At 49.7% G+C, this 27966-nt stretch overlaps 1 protein-coding gene and 1 long non-coding RNA gene across 4 annotated transcripts in view; one reads left to right on the top strand and one right to left on the bottom strand.

The window, feature by feature from the left end:
- Window positions 1–1720: 1720 nt before the first annotated feature.
- WFDC1 (WAP four-disulfide core domain 1) overlaps window positions 1721–27966 on the bottom strand; it is a 39733-nt gene continuing 13487 nt past the window's right edge. The window contains exons 2-8 of one of the 3 annotated variants that reach the window (XR_013530236.1): window positions 18600–18792; window positions 13984–14067; window positions 12859–12999; window positions 8773–8889; window positions 6936–6977; window positions 4454–4527; window positions 1721–2143 (exon numbers count right to left, since the gene is read on the bottom strand). Coding sequence is in view for 2 of the 3 variants with exons in the window: in XM_002761215.5 (XP_002761261.3) it covers window positions 4472–4527; window positions 6936–6977; window positions 12859–12999; window positions 13984–14067; window positions 18600–18792 (516 nt within the window). In the remaining variant the exon portion in view is untranslated. The remainder of the gene's footprint in view (window positions 2144–4453; window positions 4528–6935; window positions 6978–8772; window positions 8890–12858; window positions 13000–13983; window positions 14068–18599; window positions 18793–27966) is intronic. The other 2 variants (XM_002761215.5, XM_008986308.4) reach the window with 2 other exon arrangements.
- Window positions 18712–26236, top strand: LOC118149689 (uncharacterized). Its single transcript, XR_004737286.3, has 3 exons — window positions 18712–19034; window positions 23012–23092; window positions 25949–26236. It is a non-coding gene; the product is annotated as an uncharacterized LOC118149689 (long non-coding RNA).

Raw genomic sequence — 27966 nt, 5'->3', positions numbered from 1 at the left:
ACGTCACCACTTTGGGTGGGTCCTTTCAGATCTCCCAGATCCACAGCTTCCTCATCTGAAAGATGCACAGAAATTGCCAGCCCCCCCGGAGTCTCTGTTAGTTGTAATTATTTGCTTCCACTGTATGTGGCTAGTTGTCAATTCGTCCTCAGCTCTGATGAGTCTTGGGAACTGCAGCCCACCCCAGGACAGTGAGAGCGGGCCATCTAGCACAGGTGGGGTGCCCATAATTTAATGGGTGATCCCGGCTGTGACCCCCGGCTTACCCCAAAGAGCTCATGTGCATAAATTTCACAAAGTGACCCATGACTGGAATCCACATGAACCTCGCCCTCCAAAATGGAAATGGTGCTTGTTTCCTTGTACCTGTTGAACCTGCCACTCTTGGGGGCTGTCACCTTTCTTTTCCATCAAAGTAATGGTTACAACCTCTCCTGGCAGTGTGACAAATGCCCACTTTATATGACTTTTACACAAGTCACTTGAACACACACATACCAAAGGCAAGAGAAAATCGTTCTTGAATGATATGAACACCCTGGTGCCCAGAAATGACAAAGACGGACAGGTTGCTAGTCACCCATCTCCCCACTCGAAACTGGACTTGGCGTGTTTCCAAGAGAATGTGGATATAATGGGGAGAAAGAGTGTGAGTGGGGGTGCACCGGCCGGGCTTTTCAAATACAGACACTTGGGTATGGTCTCCACGCAAGCGAATTTTGGAATCAAAAAGGCTGAATCCTGTCAGAGAATTGACGAGTACCAATTTCCATGAAGTTGCTTTGACGAGAACGGTAGTTGGCTGAATTTAATCATTTCTCACACGAGCCTGTGTATATATGTGTGTACATTCTGTGCAGACACCGTTGGAATTTGGATCGTGTAACAGATGCCCCAGGGGCTCTGCCCACGTCCCCTTGGGTGCCTTTGTGCCTCTCCCTCCCTGGCAGCAGGTGCGCTGCCTCCTCCCTTAGGGGGAGGGGCAGCCTCGCCGCTCACTGATGGGTGCCAGAAGCGTTATGGATACTTGGGTTCCAGCGTCGTCACCCAGCCCCAGTGGGGCCGGCTCCACAGTGTGGCTCAGGACTACGGACATAATTTACAAAACGAACAAGCAGACCCCTTGGTCAACAATGACTAAGAATTTTTAAACGGTGACAGCAGATCATTAAACGAAGCGCAGGGTCCTTCTGAATGACAGTATAGGCTGCACAGCTCTGGAACCAGCCCTGGTGGAACTCAGGCTTCCTCCAAGACCCCCAGAGGGAACGCACCAAAGGAGCCCCCCATGGACGCTGGATACCTCGCCCTCGTCTGACTGTCTCTTCCAGTTCCACTTCCCACTCCCCTGCCAGTTTTTCCCAGGAACCTCCCTAATGAATCACTTTCAACAAACCCCCTCCCAGGGTCTGCTTCAGGTGCTCTCGGCTAACACAGGGAGGAGGCATGTTGCCTGGATGCTCCTGGGCTCCAGGAGAAGAGCCGAGCTGACACCTCATCCCAGCTACACCCGAGCTGCCTCCCACCCCTGAATTAAACAGAGACAAAGTATCGCAAAACACCGGAGACCCAGCATCTCATTTGGCTGTTTCTATTGTTGTGTGGCCTCCTCCCACCTTCTGCTAACATGTGGGCCTCACCACATCCAATTGAAGATGATCAGGTGCTAAAACTAGGAATCACACATCCATCACACATGAGTAGACTCTGGAATCTGAAACGAGTTCATTTCCATTTCCTGATGGATGCATTTATTTTGGAAACATTTGGGATGTGTACATACCTCCCAGAGCCAGACTTGGGAGAAATCTGCCAAAAATACCAAGATGCTGAAACTTGTCTTAGAAAGGGGCTTCAAAAATGCGTGCATGGGCGGTGGCTTCTTCCCTGGGCACAAGTCTCCTGGAAATGCAGGGCTTTGCTCCCAGGATGGCAAAACAGGGACCTAGAGCTGCTAAGTGCCTCCCACAGAGTCGCCCAGCCAGGCTGGCCCAAGCTGGGATTGACGGCCAGGTGTCCTGTTTCTAAACATCTCTGGGGTCTTGCTCTGCTGAGCTGAATGTGAACGTTGAGGGTCAAACTACTTTTCCCAACTATTTCCAAGGCTTAGCAGAAAGTGTGGAGAAATGTTCTTGCAACCCAGCTGAAAAGGAAGCAAAGAAGAACGAGAATGAACCACTGCAGGGCAGACCACAGAGTCACAAATCTGTCATCCCCCGCCACCACCGCCGCCGCCGCTGCCACCAGTAACACCAGGAGGATGCCAGTTTCTGAGGAGACCCAATTCTTAGCTCACGTGAAGTCCTTCATGGGCATCATTTTATGCAGTTCCTAACTCCTCCCTTCCCACCAGTCCCATTTTATAGATTAGGAAACTGAGGCTCAGAGAGTTGGAATTATTTGCTTAAGGGCACACAGTGGTGGAGCAAGAACTGACACCCAGGCCTAGTTTGCTCCAAAGGCTGAATTTTATTTTCTCTTGAGACGGAGTCTTACTCTGTCACCCAGGCTGGAGTGCAATGGTGCAAACATGGCTCACTGCAGCCTTGACCTCCCTCGGCTCAGGTGATCCTCCCATCACAGCCTCCCAAGTAGCTGGGACCACAGGTGCACGCGAACATGCCTGGGTAATTTTGTATTTCTTGCAGAGATGGGTTTTGCCATGTTGGCCAGGTCAGGCTGGACTCAAACCCCTAGGGTCATACCATCTGCCCACCTCAGCATCCCAAAATATTGGGATTACAGACGGGAGCCACTGTGCCCGGCCAAAAGCCTTGACTTCTAAACCATCCTAAACTGTCTCTCAAGGTCTCGTCCTCATCCGCCAGTCTCCTCTTTCCCTGTTAGAAGCTCAGTCCTCAGCTGTATCTGACCCACTCCAGGGACAGCTCCTGTCATCAGCAGGTAATAGACATGCTGGCATCAATCCCTACAGGCTCCACATTTTCCTGGAGGACTCTGGAATCTGAAATCCAACCTGCACTTTTCAAGGACGTCCTGGGAGGCTGTCACCTGCTTCTGAGGGCTCCTCTCTGCCCTCTGTGGCTCTGCAGCACTCACAGGGGCTGGGCGGATTTTTGGGTTTAGGGGGCTGCACTCCATAGCCCTTTGCATGCACCTGCATCTCACCTTGAGGGCACCTGAGAGCAAGCCTGTGCCTCACCTGCAGCCCCCTCTGCACCCAGCCTCCCTGCCACCTTCCTGTCTCCACCCCAGGGGCCTTCCTTTAGCTCCCCAAAGCCAGCGTCCCTCCCGTCTTGGGACTTTCATTCTTCCAACTCCTTCCTTCAGGGCACCTATCCTCCAGGCCTTCCCCACACAGCACCTTCTTACCTCGGATCTTGACTCAGATGTCAACCCCTACAGGGTCTTCCCTGACCCCAAATGAAGCAGCCCTGCCCCCGCCCCCGCCCTGCCCAGGGACTCTGCCTCACGTTACCTGTTTACTTCTTCTCCACACCTTTAAACTGATTGATCTGTTGACTCATGTAGCCTTATCCTACCAGGACGGGGCCTCCTTGAGAGCAGGGGCTCTGTGGGATTTGCACACCAGACCACCCTGGCATGCACCACCACTGAGAAACCGAGAGGCCGGAACCCTGCCTATCAGATAGTTGGCACCCAATGGAATTGTCTAACAGAAGTGAGAAGAGACAGACAAGACTTTCTGGAGACATAGAGACAAAGGAATGGAGAGTTGTGATCTGGTCTAGTCTTGGGTTTGGATTCAGAGGGATACAGAATTGCTTCCGCTGCTGATCGCACGCAAGGTTCTCCTATGTTCCTGCCTTGAAATTGCAGTAGGCCCTTATTTAACATCATGGATAGCTTCTAGGAAACTGCAACTTTAAGCAAAATGATCTACTATGTGACAAAAACAATTTGACCACAGGCTAACTGACATAAACAAGAGTTAAGGCCAGGCACAGTGACTTATGCCTGCAATCCCAGCATTTTGGGAGGCTAAAGTGGGAGGACTACTTGAGGCCAAGAGTTCAAGACCAGCCTGGGGAACATAGTGAGAACCTGTCTCTACAAAAAATCCAAAATATTAGCTGGCAACAGTGGTGTATGTCTGCAGTCCCAGCTACTGGGGCTGAGGCTGAGGTGGAAGATGACTTGAGCCCACGAGTCTGAGGCCACAGTGAACTATGACTGTGCCAGTGCACACCCACCTGGGTGACAAAGTGAGTCCCTCTCTTTTAAACAAACAGACAAATGAGTTAAGCGCCTATGGCATACAGTGCATACAGTACATCGCTGCATTTAAAGTCCATTTCCAAAAACCTACTGACGTTAGATGGGAACTTACTGCAGAAGGGAATTTCAATTCTACCAGTAGGGAATGCCCTACTCTCACCCTTCTGCTGCTCAATCTGGTGGTGACAGCTGCCAGGACACCTGGCAGCCCACCTTTACCCTGGCCACTGACTCTTGCTCTCCTCCCACTCACCTGCCTGTCGTTGCTTTATTAAAAGTGCCTCTGTTGTCCCCTTCCAGGTTCTGCCACATTCTTTGAGTCACCTTCTGTGAAAAGAACATGGCTTTTCAGGGCAGATGTATCTATTCTTGCCCTAATGTCACCCAGTGGCTCACCAGCAACCGCCAAATGAAGCCTGGTAACCTGGCCCTCTCCTCCCTTCCCCAACTGAGGTCACTCAGGTGCACCTGCAATGCCTCTCCTCCCTCTCCAGCCCCCCCAGATACTGTCACCAGCTCTGTCTATGTTTCTGGCCTCACCTCCCACCACTCTCTGTGGCTCACCACACACTCCAGCTTTGGGGATGGCCAAATTGCTTCCGACCTCAAGAGCTTCACACGTGCCATTCTGCCAGCCACTATATTATTCTTTAGGCTGAGCTTTCATGTTGGATGGATGGGAGAATGAATAGATGGGTGGGTGAATGGATAAATGAGGGATGGATGGATTGGATGATGACTGGTTGCATAACTGGCTGGATGCATAGATATTTGGGTGGGTGGATAGATGGATACATGGGTAGATAAATGGATGAATAAATGGGTAGGTGGGTAGATAAATGAATGGATGGGTGGATGGATGATGGATAGATAGATAGATGGATAGATGGCTGGCTGGATGGCTGAATAGATGAATATATGGGTGGATGGATTAATGGTTAGAGGGGTGGATGGGTGAATGGATAGATGGGCGAATGGATGAATCGATAGATGGATGGGTAGATGGATAGATAGATGGATGAAAGAAGAGATAGATGAATGAATGCAAGGATATGTGCATGAATGGATGAATGGACAGATGGATGGGTGGATGGTTGGGTGAATGAATGGATGGGTGAATAGATAAGTGGATGAAAGGATGGTTGGATGAAGGGATAAAGGAATAGAGGGGTGAATAAAAGACTAGACAGATGGGTAGATGAAAAGATAGATGACTAAACAGATGGATAGATATAGGTGGATAGAAGAATGAATAGTGGATAAATTGATATAGGAATGGATGGATAGATGAAAAAATAGATAAATGGATGAAAGAATAGATGAATATATAAATGGATGAATGAGTAAATGAATAGATGGATGGATGGATGGTGGGTGAGTGGATAGATAGATGGGTGGGTAGATGGATGTGTGGATGGTTAGATGAATAGACAGACAGATGAGTAGATGGGGCCGAGTGTGATGGCTCATGCTTGTACTCCCAGCACTTTGGGAGGCTGAGGCAGGCAGATCAGCTGAGGTCAGGAGTTTGAGACCAGCCTGGCCAACATGGTGAAACCTTGTCTCTACTAAAAATACAAAAATTAACCAGGTGTGGTGGTGGGTCCCTGTAATTCCAGCTACTCGGGAGACTCAGAAAGGAGAATCGCTTGAACCTGGGAGGTGGAGCTTGCAGTAAGCCAATAGTGCTCCACTGCAGTCCAACCTGGGCAACAGAGTGACAGTCCATCTCAAAATATATATATAAATGGGTGGATGGATGAATGGATGGATGAAAGAACAGATAGATAAATGGATGAAAGGATGTATATATGAATGGATGGATGGATAGATGAATGGATGGATGGATGGATGGATGATGGGTGAATAGATGACTGAATGAAAGGATGGATGGATGAAGGAATAAAGAGGTGGGTAAAAGAATATATGGATGGATGAAAGGACAGATGAACATGTGGTGGATGGACAGAATGAATAGACTGATAGAGAAAGGAATGGATGAAAGAATAGAGGGATATATGAATCGATGAATGAGTGGATGGATGGATGATGGTAGATGGATGGATGAAGGGATGAATAAATGAATGAAAGAATAGATGGAAAGATGGATGGATGGATGATTAGACATGAATGGAAGAGTGATATCAGCCATGTTTTCCAATTCTCTGAATTAAAAAAGCAGAGGCTTAAATATGAGCAGTTTCAGGCATGAGGTCATGTTTTCCATAAGCCCCTCTGTGACTCAGGGCTCTATGCCCACCATCAGACCACAGGTCTTCTACTTTATTTACTTCTTTTTTTCTTTTCTCTTTTTTTGACAGAGTCTTGCTCTGTCACCCAGGCTGGAGTGCAGTGGTACAATCTCAGTTCACTGCAACCTCCACTTCCCAGATTCAAGCAATTCTCCTGCCTCAGCCTCCTGAGTAGCTGGGATTACAGGTACATGCCACCATGCCCGGATAATTTTTTGTATTTTTAGTAGAGATGGGGTTTCACTGTGTTTGCCAGGATGATCTTGAACTCCTGACCTCGTGTCCACCCACCTCAGCCTCCCAAGGTGCTGGGATTACAGGCGTGAGCCACCGCGCCTGGCCCTACTTTATTTCTTAACCCCAGGTCCCATTTTGTTTCCTATATCTCAGTCCTAGGCTTTTATTTATCCTTTTCTTCACATAAGAAACAGTCATTGCCTCTTTTTGTGCCCCCTGCAAAGAAAGAACAGTTTCTTCTTTTACCTGGATATTCTTTGTAAAATTTGTGTCTCAGGATTCGCCCATCTGGAAAACAAGTGAGAGGAAAAAAACTTTTTTCAGGAGTTTGGAAGGCCAAAGCTGTTTCCATAGTAATACTGAGGACTTACCTGTGTTTTTCACTCTCACCCTCTCACTAGTGTGCAATGGAATTGTTCAGAGGCTACGTGAGCGTTTTTCATGTCTCAGCTCTAGTTTCTAATGATATCCAGAGCCACCAACCCATAAAGGAAAGTCTCCTCAACATCTGCGAGAGTAAAGAGGGCTTGAGAGCAAAAAGTTTCAGAACAGCTGCCTTTTTTTTTTTTTTTTTAAATGAAGTCTTGCTCTGTCACCCAGGCTGAAGTGCAGTTGTGCAACCTCAGCTCACTGCAACCTCTGCCTCCCGGGTTCAAGCGATTCTCCTGCCTCAGCCTCCCAAGTAGCTGGGATTACAGGCATGCACCACCACACCTGGCTAATTTTGTATTTTTAGTAGAGATGGCATTTCACCGTATGTTGGCCAGGCTGGTCTTGAACTCCTGATCTCAGGTGATCCACTCGCCTCAGCCTCCCGAAGTGCTGGGATTACAGGCGTGAATCACCACGCCCAGCTAGAACCACTGTCTTAACAGATGAACTGGAAGCCAAATTTCCACACCCTGTTGAGTAGATGTCATTACAGAATACGTTCGCATGGGGAAGAGATGGCGCTCTTTTGAGTCTGCCCAAGACTCAGATTTCATTACCGCAAATGACAAAGTAACCTGAGTATGAATCCTCACTCATTGTCTTTGAGCCTCAGTTTCCTCACCTGAAAATAGGCACAATATTAGTACCTCTCAAAGTTATTGTGAGGATTAAAAGAAACTGTTTCATTTAAAACATATGTATGCAGTATGAGGAGGAGCCATATGAAAATGCTATCTTTGGCCGGGCGCGATGGCTCAAACCTGTAATCCCAGCACTTTGGGAGGCCGAGGCGGCTGGATCACAAGGTCAACAGATCGAGACCATCCTGGTCAACATGGTGAAACCCCCTTTCTACTAAAAATACAAAAAATTAGCTGCATGGTGGCGCGTGCCTGTAATCCCAGCTACTCAGGAGGCTGAGGCAGGAGAATTGCCTGAACCCAGGAGGCGGAGGTTGCGATGAGCCAAGATCGCGCCATTGCACTCCAGCCTGGGTAACAAGAGCGAAACTCCGTCTCAAAAAAAAAAAAAAAAAGAAAAGAAAATGCTATCTTTGTGTGTAGACGGTGGTCAACCGCTGGCAAATTCATACACGACGAGCTGTGAGTCCCCGCTTCATAACTCCCACTGCTGTGTATTGCTGACCTCCACCTGTTTCCACGGTGGCAGGAAAGCATTTTCGACGAGAATGTGGCCAGGACATGTGGATGTTTTAACATGGCAATCTCTCCCAATTTAGCTCACTTCTCCATCCTGGTGATCAGCGCCATCTTCTCTGCTATGGGTCGATTAATCACGTGTATGATTATACTACTTTTTCTTTTGTTCTATGGTTATACTAAAAACCATCAGGGTGTTTGGGACCAGCTCTGACATTTATTGGGTGATAACACCCCACAGAGACGCTCCAGGCCCTCGGGTGGGCAGCTGATCAGCATCTGCAGCAATAACTATTTTCCAAAGCAAACGGCTAGGGTTTTTGTAGTCTGGGGGAGCTCCCTGAAACATCCCTGCTCCCCTTTTACATGGGGATGAATTCTGGTTCATAACATCACAAAGAGACAGAGGTAAATGTGGACCCTGGACCCCCTCCTCAGGCCAAATATAATTATTTATAGTTTATTACCAAAAGTAGTTACTCATCACTTGCCTCAGGTCTCCTCCCACTCAAGGCTGGACGAGCCCCACTTCATTCTTCTAAAGCAGTATCTTGGCCAGGACAAACAGGGGCCAGCCCCCACAGCTCAGCTTCGGTGTGACCTCAAACCTACTTAGAAAAAGGTACCAATTTTCCCTGACCCCACTCTGAAAAACCAGATTTACTATATGTGTCAATGTTCATTTTTCTCTTTCATAAAACATGAACCCCTCAAATACCTGGTTCCAGCTGCCGGACGGTCAAACTTGAAGGACCACTGGTGCCCTCTAGAAGCCTCTCTCAGGGGAGGCTGGCATCTTATGTGTGGGCACAAGATCTGTCACTTACTCTCAAATGGTCCAGAAAAATACATACGTAGAGAGCATTAAAGCAATTGTAACAATAGTTTTTTATCAATTAGTAAATCTGGGTAGAGGGTTCAAGGTAGTACTTTTGCAACGTTTTTGTAAATCTAAAATTATCTCTAATATGCAATAAAAAAGCTTCTTCCTTTGTTAAGGCTGGGATGAGAGGGGCCCACTCCTCCCCTGAGGTTTTTGCTCCAAGGGAAGTTGCTGGAATTCAAAATGTTTTTGAAGGTATGTATAATTACAATAAATTACGAGTAATTATTGCTAGGTGTCAGCCCCCTGAGAACAAGGCTGGGGGAATTCCACTTACATTACCACTTCGAAGGCTCAAATCATTCCTATGGGAGGGGAAGCACATGCACACAGACACACACACACACACACAGACACACACACACACAGACACACACACACACACAGACACACACACAGACACACACACACACAGACACACACACACACACACAGACACACACACACAGACACACACACACAGACACAGACACACACACACACAGACACACACACACACACACACACAGGCTCTGAGGCTGGTGAACAGGCTTGGAATTCCAGCTCTGCATCTTTTGGGTGAATTCCTGAACTCATAGCCTCCCTTTCCTAAGACAGAGTGACAGTGGCACACATTCACTGAGGACCTACTGTGGGCCAGGTGCTATTCTATGCACTTCATAGGTGTTTTTTCTCACTCAAGCTCCGTAAGTACCCCATGAAGTAGTCACTATGGTTACCATCACCATCTCTATTTTACAGATGAAGAAACTGAGGCTAGGAGAGGTTGGGTGACCTGCTCGAGGCCACCGAGGAAGACCGTTACAGGCGTTGATCTTCTCTCTATGCAGTGCTGCCTCCTGGTTCTACTCCGTTTGCAGGCTTGCAGCAAAGCTTAATTTACAGAGAACACTCAAAAGGCGCACGTGAGCAGAAGCATCGTTGGTGGGCTCGTCGTGGAATGACTGGCTCTCTTTGCTTACCTCTGTCTTGAAATGGGAACTTTTTGAATTGGTTTGAACCCTTAAGAACTAGTTTGACTTGGTTTGACCTTGGTCTTACAGATCAGAGAGCGGGGTGAAAAGACAAGCAGTTGCAAAAGACAAGTGCCCACGGCTTTCCTATTACGCCGTCATTATTATAGTCCAAGGAACTCAGAACTCGTAACTCACCCCACAGCTCTCTTTTAGAAAAGGCTATCCCTGGCGGGGCGCAGTGGCTCACGCGTGTAATCCCAGCACTTTGGGAGGCCAAGGCAGGAGGATCACAAGGTCAGGAGTTCGAGACCAGCCTGGTCAATATGGTGAAATCCTGTCTTTACTAAAAATACAAAAATCAGCTGGGCGTGGTGGTGGGTACCTGCAGTTCCAGCTACTTGGGAGGCTGAGGCAGGAGAATTGCTTGAACCTGGGAAGTGGAGGTTGCAGTGAGCCAAGATCGCACCATTGCACTCCAGCCTGGGTGACAAAGCGAGACTCTGTCTCAAAAGCAAAAAAAAAAAGAAAAAAGAAAATGAAAAGGCTATTCGCCGGGCATGGGGGCTCACGCCTGTAATCCCAGCACTTTGGGAGGCCAAGGGGGGTGGATCACAAGGTCAGGAGATGGAGACCATCCTGGCCAACATGGTGAAACCCCGTCTCTACTAAAAATACAAAAAACTAGGCAGGCATGGCAGCACATGCCTGTAGTCCCAGCTTGGGAGGCTGAGGCAGGGGAATTGCTTGAACCCAGGAGGCAGAGGTTGCAGTGAGCTGAGATCGTGCCATTGCACCCCAGCCTGGGTGACAGAGTAAGACTCTATCTCAAAAAAAAAAAAAAAAAAAAAAGAAAGAAAAGAAAAAGAAAAGAAAAAAAAAAGGCAATCCCTTCCACACTCCAGCAGCCTCAGACAGGCTGGCCAGCCCTTGGGGTTTTTATATCCAAAGGACCATACACCCCACCCACCCACCATGGGATCAAGTATCTAGAGACAAGCAGCGATGGAACAGTGAAGATTGTGTTCTGTGCTTGTGAAGCAATAGACACCGTCTACACAGATTAACTCACTCCTCAAAGAGTGCTGTGAAGCAGCTTAAGTCTTATTAACCCATTTGACAGATAAAGCAAATGAGGCCTGAGAAGGTTAGGGTATTTGCTGCCCACAGCGGTAAGGGGATGAGTAGCTGTGGGAACTCAGACGATCTGGCTGGAGAAGCCACCCCCGAACCCCAAACACAGCCCTGCAAATAGCAAGTGGAACGCAGAGCAAACCAAAAAGCCATCTCTTTGCTTCAAAGCCCTTTGTAGATAATTTCTTCAAAGTTTAGGATTCCAGGATTCTCAACATTTTAAATTTTTTGTCTATGCCTCTCTTGAAACACTTCAGGTAAGTAAATTCTCAAATCAGAAAAAAAAGGAGGATTTTATACTGGGGGTTTTGTACCCCTAGTACACTTTTGGCAAACAGGGTCACTGTCATTATCACCAACCTTGTCTGAGGGTTCTGTCCTTAGCTAGGAGGGCTCTGAGATTCGGAAGTGGGCGGGGGTGGGGGGGCCCCTGGTGTGGTCTCGGTCTGATTGACCTTGACTTTGATAAGGTGAACCTGAGCACACCCTGAGGGCCTGGATTCCTTCCTTGCCATACGTTTCATCCACACTGCATGCCAAAAGCACACCCAAGCCTTTCATCTTTATTGCCTTGCGTGGGGTTGGAGGATTTTAGATGCCACCGGGAATCGCTGCTCCGCTGTCCCTCCTTTTCTTGGGAAAATTACGCCAATGAAAACAATGCCATTCACTCATCGATTTATTGCCTTTGTGTCCCAGGACCAACACAAATCGAGTCGAACTGAAGAGTCAGGCAGAAGTCCTGGGAGGTTAAGGATTCTCAGACAATTCTAATTCTATGCAGTTTTCAGATACAGACGGGCCTTTAAAATAGACTCAGATGCTTCCTGACTTACAATGGAGGTAAGTACTGTGAAGCCCCCTGCAGGCTGAAACCAGCTTCAGTCAAAATGCACTGAACACAGCCAACCTGCAGAACGCCATAGCTTAGCTGAGACTACCTTAAACGTGCTCAGAACACTTACACTGGCCTGGAGCTGGGCAAAATCATCTAACACAAAGCCTATACCATGATAAGATATTGACTGTCTCGTGTACTGTATTGATGGCCATACCGAAAGTAAAAAGCAGCATGGCCGGACGGGAACCGGAAGTATGGTTTTACTGAATGCCTGTCGCTTCTGCACCAGTGTAAAGTCAGTCATAAGTCGGCATCAAAAGCTGGGGTCCGTCTATACATACACGGATATAAAACATCCAGCGCTGACCGACCACCCACCATTGCCCAGGGCTGCCCCGACAGCTTCGCATTCACGATTTCAGTTACTCCCCACAACAGCACGAAGCAGCCCCATTTTACACATGAGGAAACTGAGGCTTAGAGATAGGAAGAAATTAACCCCAGTGTCGCCCAGCTGGGAGGTGCAGAGCTGGGGTCTGCAGCCAGTGCGCTGGCTCAAGAGCTTCTGTTACATGCTGGTGTGGCAGCGAAAGGGTGGAGGTCATGAGAGAAGCAGCCGGGCAGCGGGAAGATGTGACGAGCTCTTGTCAGGCCCGGCTGCAGGGGCTGCTTCCTGGGGCAGGTCGCCCATGGAAGTGGGAGGCGCTCACAGGGAGACGGGGACCAGGGCAGGGGCCGGGAACGGGGCGGGGGGTGCCACACTCACCTGCTTGCCGGCGCTGCTTGACGCACTGCCCACGGTTGGGGATGCCCTCAGCCATGTCACCTGGGCTCAGGATGTGGCACTCATAGCCCGAGGGACAGAGCAGTGGCTCCGCCCCATCCTCCGTGGTGCTGCACGCCTCTGCTGTGGGAGAGACACACACTGGGGTCTAGCAGGCTGACCCCCAGTGCACGTGTAGGGAACACACCCCACACAGAGAGGCCGTCTCGCCTCTGTACCCCAGGTTCCAGGCTAGGCCTTGGGTCTCGCTCAGAGGCACGTGATACACATGCACACCCGCACACACAAACACAGGCAGTCCAAGGTCACCTGATCCCAAACACTCTCACGAGCACGGTGACATCCATATAGACATGTTCACCTATCCAGCCTGAAACACACACCTCTACAGCTGCACAGGCATACACACATTTACACATGCAAGTTGGACACACAAATATATACAAGCATATGCACACATTCATCCCCACACACAAATACTGTACACACATATCCACACACACATACACAGACATTCACCCACACATGTACACACTTACAACAGGCACACACCTTTGCATGTGCACACACACACATATTCAGCCATAGCCACAAGGACAGCCACACAGTTGCACACATGGCTGCACACTCTAGCAGACACAGTCACACACAGATGGGTGTGGGGTCAGAAGCACAGCCTCACGTGTGCAAGGGCACATGCTCTCAGCTCTGCAGGCCTCCTGACTGGCATGCTGTTCCTTTCCCCTGCCTCCTGATACATCCTCCACCCCCAAGGGAGACCTCATCATTAGACAGCAGTGAATCCCCTATAATCCTAGGAATTTGAAAACTAACCCCAAAAGCCCTCCCCTTCAATTCTCCATCCAGGAGGAGGTCCCAGGCTTGCCAAGAGTCAAAGCCCTTATTCAGTACTGGGCTTTGATTCTGGTTAGGCCCCCAGACATCAGCCCTTCCATGCTGGGGTGGAGAGGATCAAAGAGGGCTGAGTGTTTGGCTGAAGGGCCTGCCATGACGGACAGCCAGCCTGGTGCTGCCAGCTTTCTGGAAGTGGCTGAGAAGCAGGGATTGAGGCTTGAAAGTAGGGTCTGGGCTTTACCCGGCACGTACCTTGCAACACCTCCTCAGGGCCATCCAGGAGCCAGCCATTGCCACCAAGCCATCGAGGTTTCGGCTGCACCAGCCAGTCTAGGACTAACACAAACACAGGGTCAGATCAAGGCCTTCCTCAGGTACCTGAGAAATGCCCAGGCTTGGTGGATGGAGGCTCCCCGTGGGAGAAATAACTATGGTTCCTGGTATACCTTCACCCCTTGCAAAAGCAAAAAGTGATAGAACCTTTCACTGTGGGCTGGGCACAGGGCCACCAAGCTGGGGACTAGCCTTCCCTGCCTCCCTTGCAGCTACATGTGGCCATATGGCAGGGTTCTGACTACAAGGATGTCAGCAGCAGTGAGCATGCAACTTCCCATCTTGCCCTCCCTGCTCTCTGCTCCCCTCCCTCCCTCATTCCATTTCCTGCAGGCTGGGAGCCATTCTGATCATGTGGACAAGGACATCACTCAGACTGCTGAGTGGCAAGAAGGAAGGAAGCCAGGTCGCTAGATGGCTTTGCGAGCAGAGCTACCTGACTGCCTCAGCGTCACCTCTGTGCTAATCCCTTTTATGGGTCTCTGTATGCAGCAACAGAGCCTGCTCGGCAGGTTTCTTGCCGGGACAAATTCCCTGTCACTGAAGTTTGGTGCTGGGTGATCCCATCACCCAGGTAAAGCTAATATATTTTTAGCAGAAAGAGTCACCCACACAGTTTACGGAAGGCCTTCCAAACACAGGAGTTGAAAACTCAAATGCTTCTAGGGGACAGGTAGATGACATTAAACAGGACAGCAGACCAGGCAGGGCCAGCGCAAAGCAGAGAGTGCCTCCTGCCTGGATGAATCAGCCGCTGTCAGCCCTGACCAGCCGCTTCCAATGCTCCCAGACTGATTTTCTTTCTTACTGTCAGTTCTTATTGTATTCTATTTCTTTATTTACTTATTTATTTATTTTGAGACGGAGTCTCGCTCTGTCACCCAGGATGGAGTGCAATGGTGTGATCTTGGCTCACTGCAACCTCGTATCCCGGATTCAAGTGATTCTCCTGCCTTAGCCTCCCCAGTAGCTGGGATTACAGGCATGTGCCACCATGACTGGCTGATTTTTGTATTTTTTGTAAAGGTGGGGCTTCCCCATGTTGCCCAGGCTGGTCTTGAACTCCTGGCCTCAAGAGATCTGCACCTCCTCTTGAGGAGTGAGCCACTGTGCCTGGACTATATGTCTGTATTTTTACAAACAGAATTCTTCTGGTTTTTTAAGTATCGACAAGTAATTTTAAAACTTTTTAAATGAATGATTATGATTATTATTACTAATATTATTTTTTTTGTAGAGATGGAGGTGGGGGGTCTCCCTGTGTTCCCCAGGCTGGTCCTGAACTCCTGGCCTCACACAATCCTCCCGCTTTGGCCTCCCAAAGTGCTGGGATTACAGGTGTAAGCCACCATGCCTAGGCAGAAAACTTGAAGCCTGTTAGACATAAAACAGTTCAGGAATCACATTTGCTTGTGACCTCTGCATTCATCTGACTCCAAAATAAGACAAAAATAAAAACTACTACTATTTATCTTTATAAAGAGAATAGAAAAATAATTATCTAGTGTCTTTTAAAGTACACTGATGGGTACCGGTAAAAACGCTGGTTAGCGTGTTCTGTAAAGAGAACTTGCTGATTATAGACAGCGGAAGCCACAACAGCGGAGAAAGGAGCCGGCAGTCAGTAACCTCCGAAAGAGAAGGACGCAATGGCTCCGCAGCCTCTGTGTCCAACCTCTCGGTTCCTCCCCCTTCCCATCACATCCAACCACGTGTTAGGAAACATTTTCAGGTAGGAAACATAGTGACATGTGCTGCTCATATTCTCTTTTGCATTGATCAAAGGCTTCTGAGCAGCAGAGAACTAAACAAATGTTTGGAATCGTGAAACTTGGTCCGGACTTCTGGTCGCTCTAGTTGAAGACCCTTAAATGCCTGGTGGCCCCAGAGTCTCAGCTCTTCATGCCCTTGCTGGAACTACCTGGGATCACCTCCCAGATAAATGACCTGTTCCCAAGTCCTCGTCGCTGGGTCTTCTTTGGAGCGACCCAGATCCAGATGGCAATGAAGCAGTAAGGCGCCTGGAACAGGGCCTGAGTGGCAGTTTCCCATCTAGCAGTCTGACTGCAGAGAAGTGATCATTGCCTTGGGCCATGAGTGTGGGGATGTCGGGCCCCTGCTCTAGCACCTGTGCCCATGTGTGGGGTCCTTTGTTCCCAGGAATATCCTCCCCGAGACACCCACATGGCTCACTTCCTCCCCCTTCAGTCCTTTTATGTTACTCTGCCATTCCTCTTATGTTAGACCAGTGGTTCTCGATACAGAGTGATTTTGTTCCCCAGAGAGCATTTAGGAAGGTTGTTACAACTTGGGGTAGGGTTGCTCCTGCCATCTAGTGAGAGGGGTCAGGGAGGCTGCCGAGCACCCTGCAGTACCGAAGACAGTGCCCCTCCCCTGGCCAGCAAGGAGATTCCTCCAACCCCAAATGTCAATATGCCAAGATCGTGAAGTCTGGTATTAGATATCATGGTTGTTGCTCTTACTAGTGAGATGATTGCTCCTCCTGCTGGCCAGTGAATGAATGAATAATTCAGCATTTACTGAGCACCTCTTACATGCCCAGAGACCATTTTAAATGCTGGGGTTACAGCAGTGCACGTTTAACCGACAAAATTCTGTGCCCTGTGGGGCCGACCTTCAAGTGGGGAGAGAACAGTCACTGAACAAATAAGAAAAGCACAGTCTTCCAGATTATGCTATGGAGAAAAAGTAAACAGGGGTGGAGGGTAGGGAGTGGCCAAGGAGGGACTGTCATTTAGAGAGGCAAATCTTTCCTGCGAAGTGGCCTCCGGAAAAAGGACTGAAGAGGGGAGGAAGTGAGCCATGTGGGTGTCTCGGGGAGGATATTCCTGGGAACGAAGGACCCCACACATGGGCACAGGTACTAGAGCAGGGGCCCCACATCCTCACACTCATGGCCCAAGGCAATGAACCCTTCTCTGCAGTCAGACTGCTGGATGGGAAACTGCCACTCTGCCTGCTGTGTGACCTTGGGAAAATGATTCAGCTTCTCTGGGCTTCACCTGTGGCAGAGGGCTAATAACAGTCATCAGGCTGTGTGAGCATGAAGTGAGATGAGGTATGGAAGGCTGTTAGGAATGCCATGTTCAGTTGCGTCATCTGTGCACTGCTCAAAAGCACCTGGTCTAGGCAGCAAGCAAGGCTAGAATCCCTATGCCAGCTCACATTCCCGAGGAAAGGGGACCTTTTTTGATTTGCCTTTATGTGCTTGTCCACCGTGAGGGGCGACATTCAGTTTTTCTTATGAAGGCTGAGTAGGAGGCTGCCTGGCCTGGAGCAGCGGCCAGGTCCTCCAAGAGCCAGTACTCCAACAGTCGCTGTTTTTATGAGCAGTATCAGACCGTGTTTATGATCATGATTAAGTACGCTGAGTCCCTTGTCATTGCTGTGACCTCACCCCAAGGAAAACAAAGTGTGGTCATTCTTGGCATCTCTGACTTTCCTCTCGGCCTTGGGAGGAGGGGCTGGGCCACCTTTTCAGAGCCATCCTCCCTAATTAAGGCCCATGGGAACCCAGGCCTCCTGCAGAAGGTACAGTCCGAACAGCTCTTATCACCCTGAGCAGAGCTGACGGTGGAGAAAACTTCCTTGCCCCAAATCCTACCCACTTAGGGGCATATTTGCCCCATCCAGGAAATAACTACCTGTCCCCCACTTACTGTCCCCCATGGGGTCGCCTCCTTCCCTGCCCAAACCTTCTCTCTGAAAGGGATCTGAAACTGTCCTGCCAAGGAAGAATCCCTGAACAATGCTTCTCCCCCAGGACACCACCACGCCCGGCTAATTTTTGAATTTTCAGTAGAGGCAGGGTTTCACCATGTTGCCCAGGCTGGTCTCGAACTCCTGACCTCAGGTGATCCATCCCACTGCACAGGAGAGGAGACTCAAGAAAGTGACAGGTGGCCGGTGGATCTGAAGCCACGCGCCCGCTCCTCACTGTGACACACCCCACCTCAACTACCCCAGGGCCAGGCATGAAAACTGCAGTGAACCGGTGGGGTGAGTAGGAAGCTAGAGGAAACCTCCTCATTCAGGGGCACCTGAGGTTCCAGCTGGTGGCAGCCCAGAGAACGAGGTCCAACATTTTAAAGACAAGCCTCAAATCTGGATCTTTTAAATGAGAAATCCCACTGCACTCCCATTCTCCTATCGGGGGCAATTTCCCGGGAATGGGTGTTTGCCGGACTGTAGCTCCCTGGAGGCAGCTGGGGTCCGGGCCCCGGCCCCATTTTCATAGGAGGTGACATTTTCTCTGGAAGGGTGTCTCCCACAACGCAGGTCCCCCGAGCAGTGGGACACACAGCAGGTGCACAGCAGGGCTATGTCTGCTCCAGGAGCGCCCCTCCCAGCTCACAGGTGCGCAGTGGAAGCGCCAGAGGCCCGCCCAGGTGGCCCAGCTTTAAGCCCAGCTCCTTTTTAACCCTTCCCCCAGTCGGGCTCTCCCCTACGCGAGACAGTTCGGTTTACCGGTCGGTTCCCCCCGCCCAACCCCCTCCCTCCGGCCCAGGACCTACCTGGCGGGGGCGGCACGGCTTCCAGGCAGGCGTAGGCGCATCCGTTGTAGCAGCAGCGCCGGTGCCGCGGGCACTCGGAGTCCGCCTGGCAGCGCGCCGCCTGGCAAGCGCCAGGGGGCAGCGTCCGCGGAGGCGGCGGGCAACGGTCCGCTCGGGGCTGCCGGGGGCCGCCGGGCGCTCCCGCTTCCTCGGCCTGCGGGGAGAGAGCAGCGTCAGCGGCTCTGGGGCCCGCGTTCGAGTCCTGGCGCCTCCCGGAGCTGTGCACCCGGGACAGCGTGCGGGGCCTCTGTGAGCCTGAGTTTCTTCGCGTGAGAAACAGCGAGCAGGCAGAGCCAGCCTCGGAGGGCAGCCCAGAGGGTCAGAAGATACCGTGTTTCTCTTTATAACGGCGCATGAAGTAAGCGAAAGCCCAAAGAAAAGGATAAGCCAATCTTGGTATGTGTGCTGGAGAACATTCACTTCAGCATCTACCCTGAGTGAGAGAGAGATTATATATAATACATAACACATATGGTACCTACGCGTAAATACAGGCATACATATATGTCTGTATGTACATATGTATAGGTACATATGTGTGGATTGCTTATAATCCATATGTTTATATAGAGCTTTGAGAATTTACAAATTATACACAGAATGATTAAATCCATTCGACAACTTCGATACATCCCACAAACAAAATAATAAAGGGGAAAAAACCCAGATCAAAGAGAGCACCCCAGTGGGATTCCACTTACATTTATAACTCAGAACAGGCCAGGCTGATGTCTGGTGTGAGAAGTCAGGAACTCTCAGGATGGGCAGTGACTGGCTGGGAACACCGGGACTCTGGGGCTGGCCCTGTTCTGTTTCTTGGTCTGGGCGCTGGTTACATGGTGTGTTTACTTTGTGGGAATTCATGGAGCTGAACACTTAGGATTTATGTACTTTGAAGTATTACCTTTTAATAAAAAGTTTAAAAATAAGATATAGGGGCAGGTGCTGTGGCACATACACCTATAATCCCAGCACTTTCAGAAGTCGAGGTGGGTAAATCACTTGAGCTCAGAAGTTTGAGACCAGCCTGGCCAACATAGTGAAACCCCCTTCTCTACTAGAAAAGAAAAAAAAATACAAAAATTAGTCAGGCATGGTCACGCACTCCTGTAGTCCCCGCTATTTAGGAGGCTGAGGTGGGAGGATGGCTTGATCCTGGGAGGTGGAGGCTGCAGTGAGCTATGATGGAGCCATGACACTCCAGCCTGGGCAATAGATTAAGACCCTGTCTCAAAAAAAAAATATATATATATATATATATACACACACACACATATAGTACTCTAACATATAGGAATATGGGTGAGTGACCAATGAGATCAGTATTTTAGAGGTGAGATAGAAAATTTAAGCCACCAGGCAAACTGCCCTGGGTCCCCTGACACCAGACCCCATCCACGCCAGTAACACTGTTCTGCTTCTATGAAAATGGGACGTGTTGTGAGCAAGTTGTGTGCATTCATGTACACACACACAGAGTTAGAGACAAGACAGATTAACAGGGAAAAAAAAACACCCTGGCTTGGGCTACCTCCTAGCCTTTGCCTAAACTATTCCTTTCATCTAAAACCTACTTATGTCCCCCCTTGTCCTCCCCCAACATATTCAAAATCTAGCCCCCTTGTGCTGGCCAAGTACAAAGGGCATATCTGCAGACTGGAATAGTATACAGCCATGAAAAGCTGTCCCTAAGGTGTTGGCAGAAAATGAAATAAGACTCAATGTGCCGTATATGAAGGCTTGCCAGGATGTGGTGGCTCATGAACAAAGCCACAGTGAGGAACAGCGTGTCCGCTCTGCCCCATCTGTTTTTAAAAATGCACGAAGATGGAATATGTATATGTTTGCATAGGATTTTTTGGAACTTTCTGGAAGGATACACAAGGTAACACAAAAAACCATTATGAAAGTTGCCTTTGGAGAGAAGAAGAGGTGGAAAGGCTGAGGGAGCTTTCTTCCTATTGTACGTTCTTCTGCACTGGTTCAATTTTTTTTTTTTTTTTTTTTTTTTTACCATGTCTTCAATTTAAAGACAGTTTCCATGCAGAGCGAGGTCACATCCTCCAAGCCCCGGCTTAATCTAGACTTGACTCACAGAACCGCACAAACACTACGGAAGCTGCTTTGATGACTGTGGGCACCGTCACCTCCAGTCCTTTGCCCAGGCTGCGCCCTCTGCCAAATGCCTGCTCCTTCAGGTCTGCCAGATAGACCATTCCCCAAAACTCAATCAGCGTTCTCAGCTGGGAGGTGCTTCCTTAATGCCAGCCCTCCCAGACCAGGGTAGGCATCACCCCCCACCCCCACTTCTATGTCCCCCATCATCACCGTTGCTAGGTGTCTGAATAGAAATCCACCACCAAATGTAACCTGAGAGCGACGCCCTCAAGGGAAGGCCTCAAGTCTCCTGTGTCTCCTCATGCTCATATGGTCGGCTGAATAAAGGTCCCCAAAGACACCAGGCCCTGCTCCCTGGAATCCGAAATCCGAAAAGAAAAAGGGTCTTTGCAGACGTGATTAAGGATCTTTACACAGGGAGACAATCCTGCATTATCTGGGTGGGCCCTAAATCCAGTCACAAGTGTCTGAGAAGAGGGAGATTACAGACACACACACGCACACACACACGAACACAAAAGCGCACGAACACACAGGCACACAGGCACACAGGCACACACATGCACACGCACACACGCACGAACACACAGGCACACACGCACGCACACACACATGCACACACACGCACACAAGAAAGTCATGTGAAGATGGAGGCAGAGATGGCGTCTACAGACCAAGGAATGACCATGACCACCAGCAGCCACCGGAAGAGGGACTGGCAAGGAAGGAACCTCTGGAGCAGGGCTGAGGCTCTGCTGACCCCTTAATTGCAGTCCAGTGAAACTGATGCTGGGCTTCTGGCCCCAGAACTGTGAGAAATTCATTTCTGTTGGTTCAACCACCCCTCCCACCCCAGTTTGTGGTCATTTGTTACGGCGGCCCCTGGAAACTTGGTATCTGTCACTCTGCCAGGCACATTCTGTAAATGAATGCCACCCCACGCCCAAGACCCCACAGTGGCCTCCACAGTGGCCTCCTCCCTGGCCTCATTGCCTCCAAATCCATCCATTCTCCAAACTGCAGCCCCCAAGAGGCTTTATGAAAGACAGCTGTGGATTCAGTTGCCTTTGTTCTCCAAGCCCCCAGGGGCTTCCCAGCACACTTGGGACCAAGTCCCAGCTCCCGACTCAACCTCCAAGGCCTGTGCCAACCGGGTACAGGTTACTGCTTCAATTTAATAATTTAGATATAGGATACATTGGCCTCATCTCATCACCCCTGACTCTCCTTGTCCTTATATGCCAGCAAACTGCCTGCCTCCTCCTCACACCTTCCAAGCACATTCCTCTCTTCAAACCATTTCCTCCAACTGCATTTGTCTCATCCAGCAGAGCAGAGGGGGCAACCAGAGTGGACTCTGCAGTTCACGGGTTCAAATCCCAGCTCTGGGGGCTTAAATTCTCTCTGCCACTCACTTGCTGTATGACCTTGGGCAAGCGTCAGTTTCTCCCTATAGAACCTCCCTCCTGGGTCATCCTGTGTCTACACCCAGGGCAGTGCCTACACCCAGGATGGAGTCTACACCCAGATGGCGTCTACACCCAGGGCAGTGCCTACACCCAGGATGGCACCTACACCCAGGATGGACTTTACACCCAGGATGGCGCCAACACCCACGATGGCACCTACCCCCAGGATGGCGCGTACACTCAGGATGGAGTCTACACCCAGATGGCGTCTACGCCCAGAGCAGTGCCTCCATCCAGGATGGCGTCTAGCACAGTGCCACGATCATCATTCGCACGTGCTGTTCCTCCGCATGGAGGGCTCCCCACCCTCTTCTATTGGCCAAATCATCCTTCAGTCCTCAGCTTAAATGCCTCCCTCGGGAAGCTTTCCTGGACTAGTCGGGATGTGTCTAGTACAGTTCTTCTTTTTTAGTACAGTTCTTCACCATCCCACACTGAGGGCAGAGGCTGTGTCTTTCTCTGCCTGGCTGGGGGCGTGCACTGTCCTTCCTGCGTCCCTAAGTAGGTAGCTGCAAACTGCACGTGCTGCCGCCAATGCCCTGCAGGGGGCACCAGGTCTCCAGGAACGGGTCCTGTTTGGGTGCCCCTGGGAACCAGTGGCATCACCAAGGCAGAGGTGTTCAGTTGCTCCCCGGGAGCCTCAGGGCCTGAGACTGAGGGCATGAGGGGCAGAAAGCAGGAATGGTTAGCGGGTGGGAGGGGTGGCAGGAAAGCCTGGGGAGGGGGCTCCTGGTCCCCCTCCCCATCCCTGCTTCACCCAGAGAACCCCTGTTTTCTCTCTTGTAGACCTTTGCAGCTAAATTCATGAAAAGTGAAAATGAGCACTAAGCTGGCATTCGATGGATATGGAGACGAGGGCTTACGGAGGTGAGTTGTTTTCCCCAAACACAGAGGGAGACCAGAGCACTGATCAGTCCTTTTATCACCCCGTTCTCCACCCAGTCTCCCTCACCCCTGTATAATCCCACGCCATTAGCTCTTAGTTCACTTGCTGCAGAATTAACTAAATTGGACCCATGTTGGGGTCCGCCATTTTTAATCCTAATCTAACATGACAGCTGCCCCAGCCTCTTTGGAGGGTGGTTGAGAATGCACCGTGCGTTGTTGGAGAGGGTGGCTTATTTTTCTGCCCAGCTTGTTTTTCCATCAAGCCTCATTTATGAAATTTAATGGAACTGGGTGATCAGAAGCAAAATGCTTTTCACCCACCTCAAACGCCTCCCAGTCCCCTGTCTTCCTTAATGGCAGCCCCAGACGGGAGGGTGTGCAGACAGATCAATGTGAGATGCGCCCCTGTCTCAGAGGAAAATTCAAATGTCAGTTCTCAGAATTTGGAGAGAACAGAGGGATAAGTGCCTGAGAAGTCACATCTCCCGAGTTCTTTCCTGCGTGGCTCAAACAACAGATGGTCGTGGGTGATAAAGCCCTGATTTCACCAAGAGGCCCAGATTAAAGGATTACATGCTTTGAAAAATATTTTATGTCACGCAAGGTGACGCTCACAGAGGCTTCTAAGCAGAGGGTGTTTTCTGGAATCCTGAGAAAGAACTTTTTCTCAGAGAAATAAGCAGCTTACGCTCCAGTTTATTCCTGTCCACCATGCCTTAAAAGTCAACAGCCAAAGTTCTTGGCCTAAAGGTTGGGCTGGAATCGGCTTCTCTGACCCCCTCCCCTTCTCTGACCTCTCCTCCAGCACTCCCCTCCTCGTTCATTCTCTCTCTCCAGCCTCCCAGTCCCACCTGTGGGCTTTGCACTGGCTCTTTGTCCACACACACGCCATATCTGCCTGGCTCTCACCTCCTCTGGGTCTGCTCACACAGCCCTCCCTTCCTCTCTCTCTTTGTGGAGCTTCACACCTGTGATCACCCTTGGGTGAACTGTGTATTTATGAACTCGTGGGTTTGTGGACTGGGTATTTAAGAACTCATTGGTTTGTGGACTGGGTATTTATGAACTCATTGGTTTATGGACTGGGTATTTATGAACTCATGGATTTGTGGACTGGGTATTTATGAACTCGTGGATTTGTGGACTGGGTATTTATGAACTCGTGGATTTGTGGACTGGGTATTTATGAACTCGTGGATTTGTGGACTGGGTATTTATGAACTCGTGGATTTGTGGACTGGGTATTTATGAACTCGTGGATTTGTGGACTGGGTATTTATGAACTCGTGGATTTGTGGACTGGGTATTTATGAACTCATTGGTTTGTGGACTGGGTATTTATGAACTCATGGATTTGTGGACTGGGTATTTATGAACTCGTGGATTTGTGGACTGGGTATTTATGAACTCATGGATTTGTGGACTGGGTATTTATGAACTCGTGGGTTTGTGGACTGGGTATTTAAGAACTCATTGGTTTGTGGACTGGGTATTTATGAACTCATTGGTTTATGGACTGGGTATTTATGAACTCGTGGATTTGTGGACTGGGTATTTATGAACTCGTGGATTTGTGGACTGGGTATTTATGAACTCATGGATTTGTGGACTGGGTATTTATGAACTCGTGGGTTTGTGGACTGGGTATTTAAGAACTCATTGGTTTGTGGACTGGGTATTTATGAACTCATTGGTTTATGGACTGGGTATTTATGAACTCGTGGATTTGTGGACTGGGTATTTATGAACTCGTGGATTTGTGGACTGGGTATTTATGAACTCATGGATTTGTGGACTGGGTATTTATGAACTCATTGGTTTGTGGACTGGGTATTTATGAACTCATGGATTTGTGGACTGGGTATTTATGAACTCGTGGATTTGTGGACTGGGTATTTATGAACTCATGGATTTGTGGACTGGGTATTTATGAACTCGTGGATTTGTGGACTGGGTATTTATGAACTCATGGATTTGTGGACTGGGTATTTATGAACTCGTGGGTTTGTGGACTGGGTATTTAAGAACTCATTGGTTTGTGGACTGGGTATTTATGAACTCATTGGTTTGTGGACTGGGTATTTATGAATTCATGGATTTGTGGACTGGGTATTTATGAACTCATTGGTTTGCACCTGTGGATTGCTGTTTTCCTTTCTCCTAGGGACAGGAACTTGGATTTGTTCTCACCTGTGTCCCTGGATCCTAGAACAGCATGTGGCACACAGCAGAGACTCAGTAAATATTCTTTGGGTGGAATGAAAGCTGTGATGAAGATGAGGATGATGGTGGTTTCCTGGGCACCCTTCTAAGTGCTTAACACACATTCACTGGCTGTTCTGCATGTGAGCCTTGTGTGGTGGGTTCTGCAGAGCAGGGATCCTACATGGTGTAGGGGCAGCCCTTCCTGTTTGTGTAAGGCTGTGCTGTGATCTCTCAACAGAGATCGTACCTGCGTGGGCTCGGCTCAGCACTGGCAATGCCACCTCCACCTCCCAGGCTCAATCAGTTCTGCTTCAGCCTCCCAAGTAGCTGGGACTACAGGTGCCCGCCACCACGCCTCCTAATTTTTTGTATTTTCAGTAGAGATGGGGTTTCGCCTTGTTGCCCAGGCTGGTCTTGAACTCCTCAGCTCAGGTGATCTGCCCACCTCAGCCTCCCAAAGTGCTAGGATTACAGGTGTGGGCCACGACTCCTGGCTCCCTTTATTATTATTTGAAATCAGTGGACTGAGAAGCCTCTTGTCCTGTAGTTACCTCATTCTTCCTTCATTTCCCCTGCAGCCCCCCTTGATTCACTCACTGATGATTTAGTGAATGCCCCCCATCTCTACAGCGTTAGGTTAGACACTCAGCAGATGCAGAGGAAACCTAAGGGACTCCAGTCCAGCTGAGGCTCCAGATACACAACGAGAAACCCACAAGCAACAGTGAAGTGTGGGATTTGATAACCTCGTCATTTCTGGATAAGACCAGCGCAAACAACTCACAGAGCTGCTAACAGGAGGAGACGTGCGGAAACAGCCACCCCGCATGTGCAAGAGCACTGCCCTCAGAGGATCACCTAAAGTCGCCTCCAGCCCTCCCCGGAAGGCACCACTGCTGTCCCCATTGCACAGGTGAAGAAACGAGGCACACAGTCACCATACAGAGACAGCAGGCTTAGAGCCTGGGCTGTCTGATTCATGCTCACAGCAAGGGAGGCAGCATTTAGAAAGCTCTGACTGTGTGCCAGTGCTGTGCTAGGTCCTCACATACTGAACCTTCAGTATCACCCTCTGGGGATGCCGCTATTATAAACCCCCTTTACTGATGAGGAAACTGAGGCACAAAAAACCGAAAAGCATTTGCCCAAGAGCAAGCAGCTGTTAAGTGTCAGAGGCAGGATTCAAACCGGGTCTGTCCTACTCCTCCAGGGGTGTTCTGAACCCAAGAGCCTGGAATTGGGAGTTGCTCCCCAATGATGCCCTCGAATTTCTCCCAGTCCAGGGGCTCCCTCCCCCTCCCAAAGTGCTCACTCTGCCCTCCTGTGGCCCAGCCCCAGCTCAGGGTGTAGTCATAATGGGGACCCCCAGGTACACATCTGTCCTGGCCCCCTCTGCAGCCCCAGCCAGCCCTTTCCTCCCAGCTTATGTTGCCTCTCAGATGAAAACAAAATATGGCACGTGAAATCCTGCTGAGAAAGGAGGACACTCACCCCAGATGCCAACACCTTTGTGAACACTGCAGAGCAACCCAGGATTTCCGGCTTTTATTTTCATTCCTGCTCAGGGGTTGTATAGTAAGTCTGTTTCAAAGTAGCCACTTCGCACCCATTCATGGTACAACTCAGACAAGAACTCTCCGGTTCTGCATGCCTTACCTGGATAAAAATGATTCCTGGTGGCTCATGCCTCTAATCCCAGCACCTTGGGAGGTCAAGGTGGGTGGATCACCTGAGGTCAGGAGTTCAAGACCAGCTTGGTCAATACGGTAAAATCCCGTCTCTACCAGAAAAACAAAAGTTAGCCAGGTATGGTGGGTGCCTGTAAACACAGCTATTTGGGAGGCAGAGGCAGGAGAATCACTTGAACCCGGGAGACAGAGGTTGCAGTGAGCCAAGATCACACCATTGCACTTCAGCCTGGGTGACAAGAGTGAAACTCTATCTTAAAAAAAAAAAAAAAAAAAAAAAAAAAAAGATTCCCTTAAGGTTTTCAACCTGGTGGCTATTTTGTTCCTATAGATGAACAAAAATAGCTTTGCAAAGCCATTCTGCCGCTGACATCCCTAGGAAGCAGGTGGGCAAATGCCCGTTCTGGGCTGTGGCAGTGGGAAGCCCAGTTTAGCAAGTCCAAGTCCAGATTCAGTTAAAGCACACCGGCTGGATATGCGACCAAGGAGGCTGGATGAACAGGTGCCGGCATAGAGAAAGCCATGCAGACCTAGGAAGGAAGATGCCGGCCGGGCGCGGTGGCTCACGCCTGTATCCCAGCACTTTGGGAGGCGGGTGGATCACGAGGTCAAGAGATCGAGACCATCCTGGTCAAGAGATCGAGACCATCCTGGTCAACAGATCGAGACCATCCTGGTCAACAGATCGAGACCATCCTGGTCAACATGGTGAAACCCCGTCTCTACTAAAAATACAAAAAATTAGCTGGGCACAGTGGCGCGTGCCTGTAATCCCAGCTACTCAGGAGGCTGAGGCAGGAGAATTGCCTGAACCCAGGAGGCGGAGGTTGCGGTGAGCTGAGATGGCTCCATTGCACTCCAGCCTGGGTAACAAGAGCGAAACTCCGTCTCAAAAAAAAAAAAAAAAGGAAGATGCCGATCCACCGCGTTACCTACCTTCACTTAAGTTTATTAAGTGCA

Source organism: Callithrix jacchus, chromosome 20 (genome assembly GCF_049354715.1).
Source record: "Callithrix jacchus isolate 240 chromosome 20, calJac240_pri, whole genome shotgun sequence".
NCBI classification, from domain to species: domain Eukaryota; kingdom Metazoa; phylum Chordata; class Mammalia; order Primates; family Cebidae; genus Callithrix; species Callithrix jacchus.
This window is presented reverse-complemented; position numbering and strand designations above follow the sequence as displayed.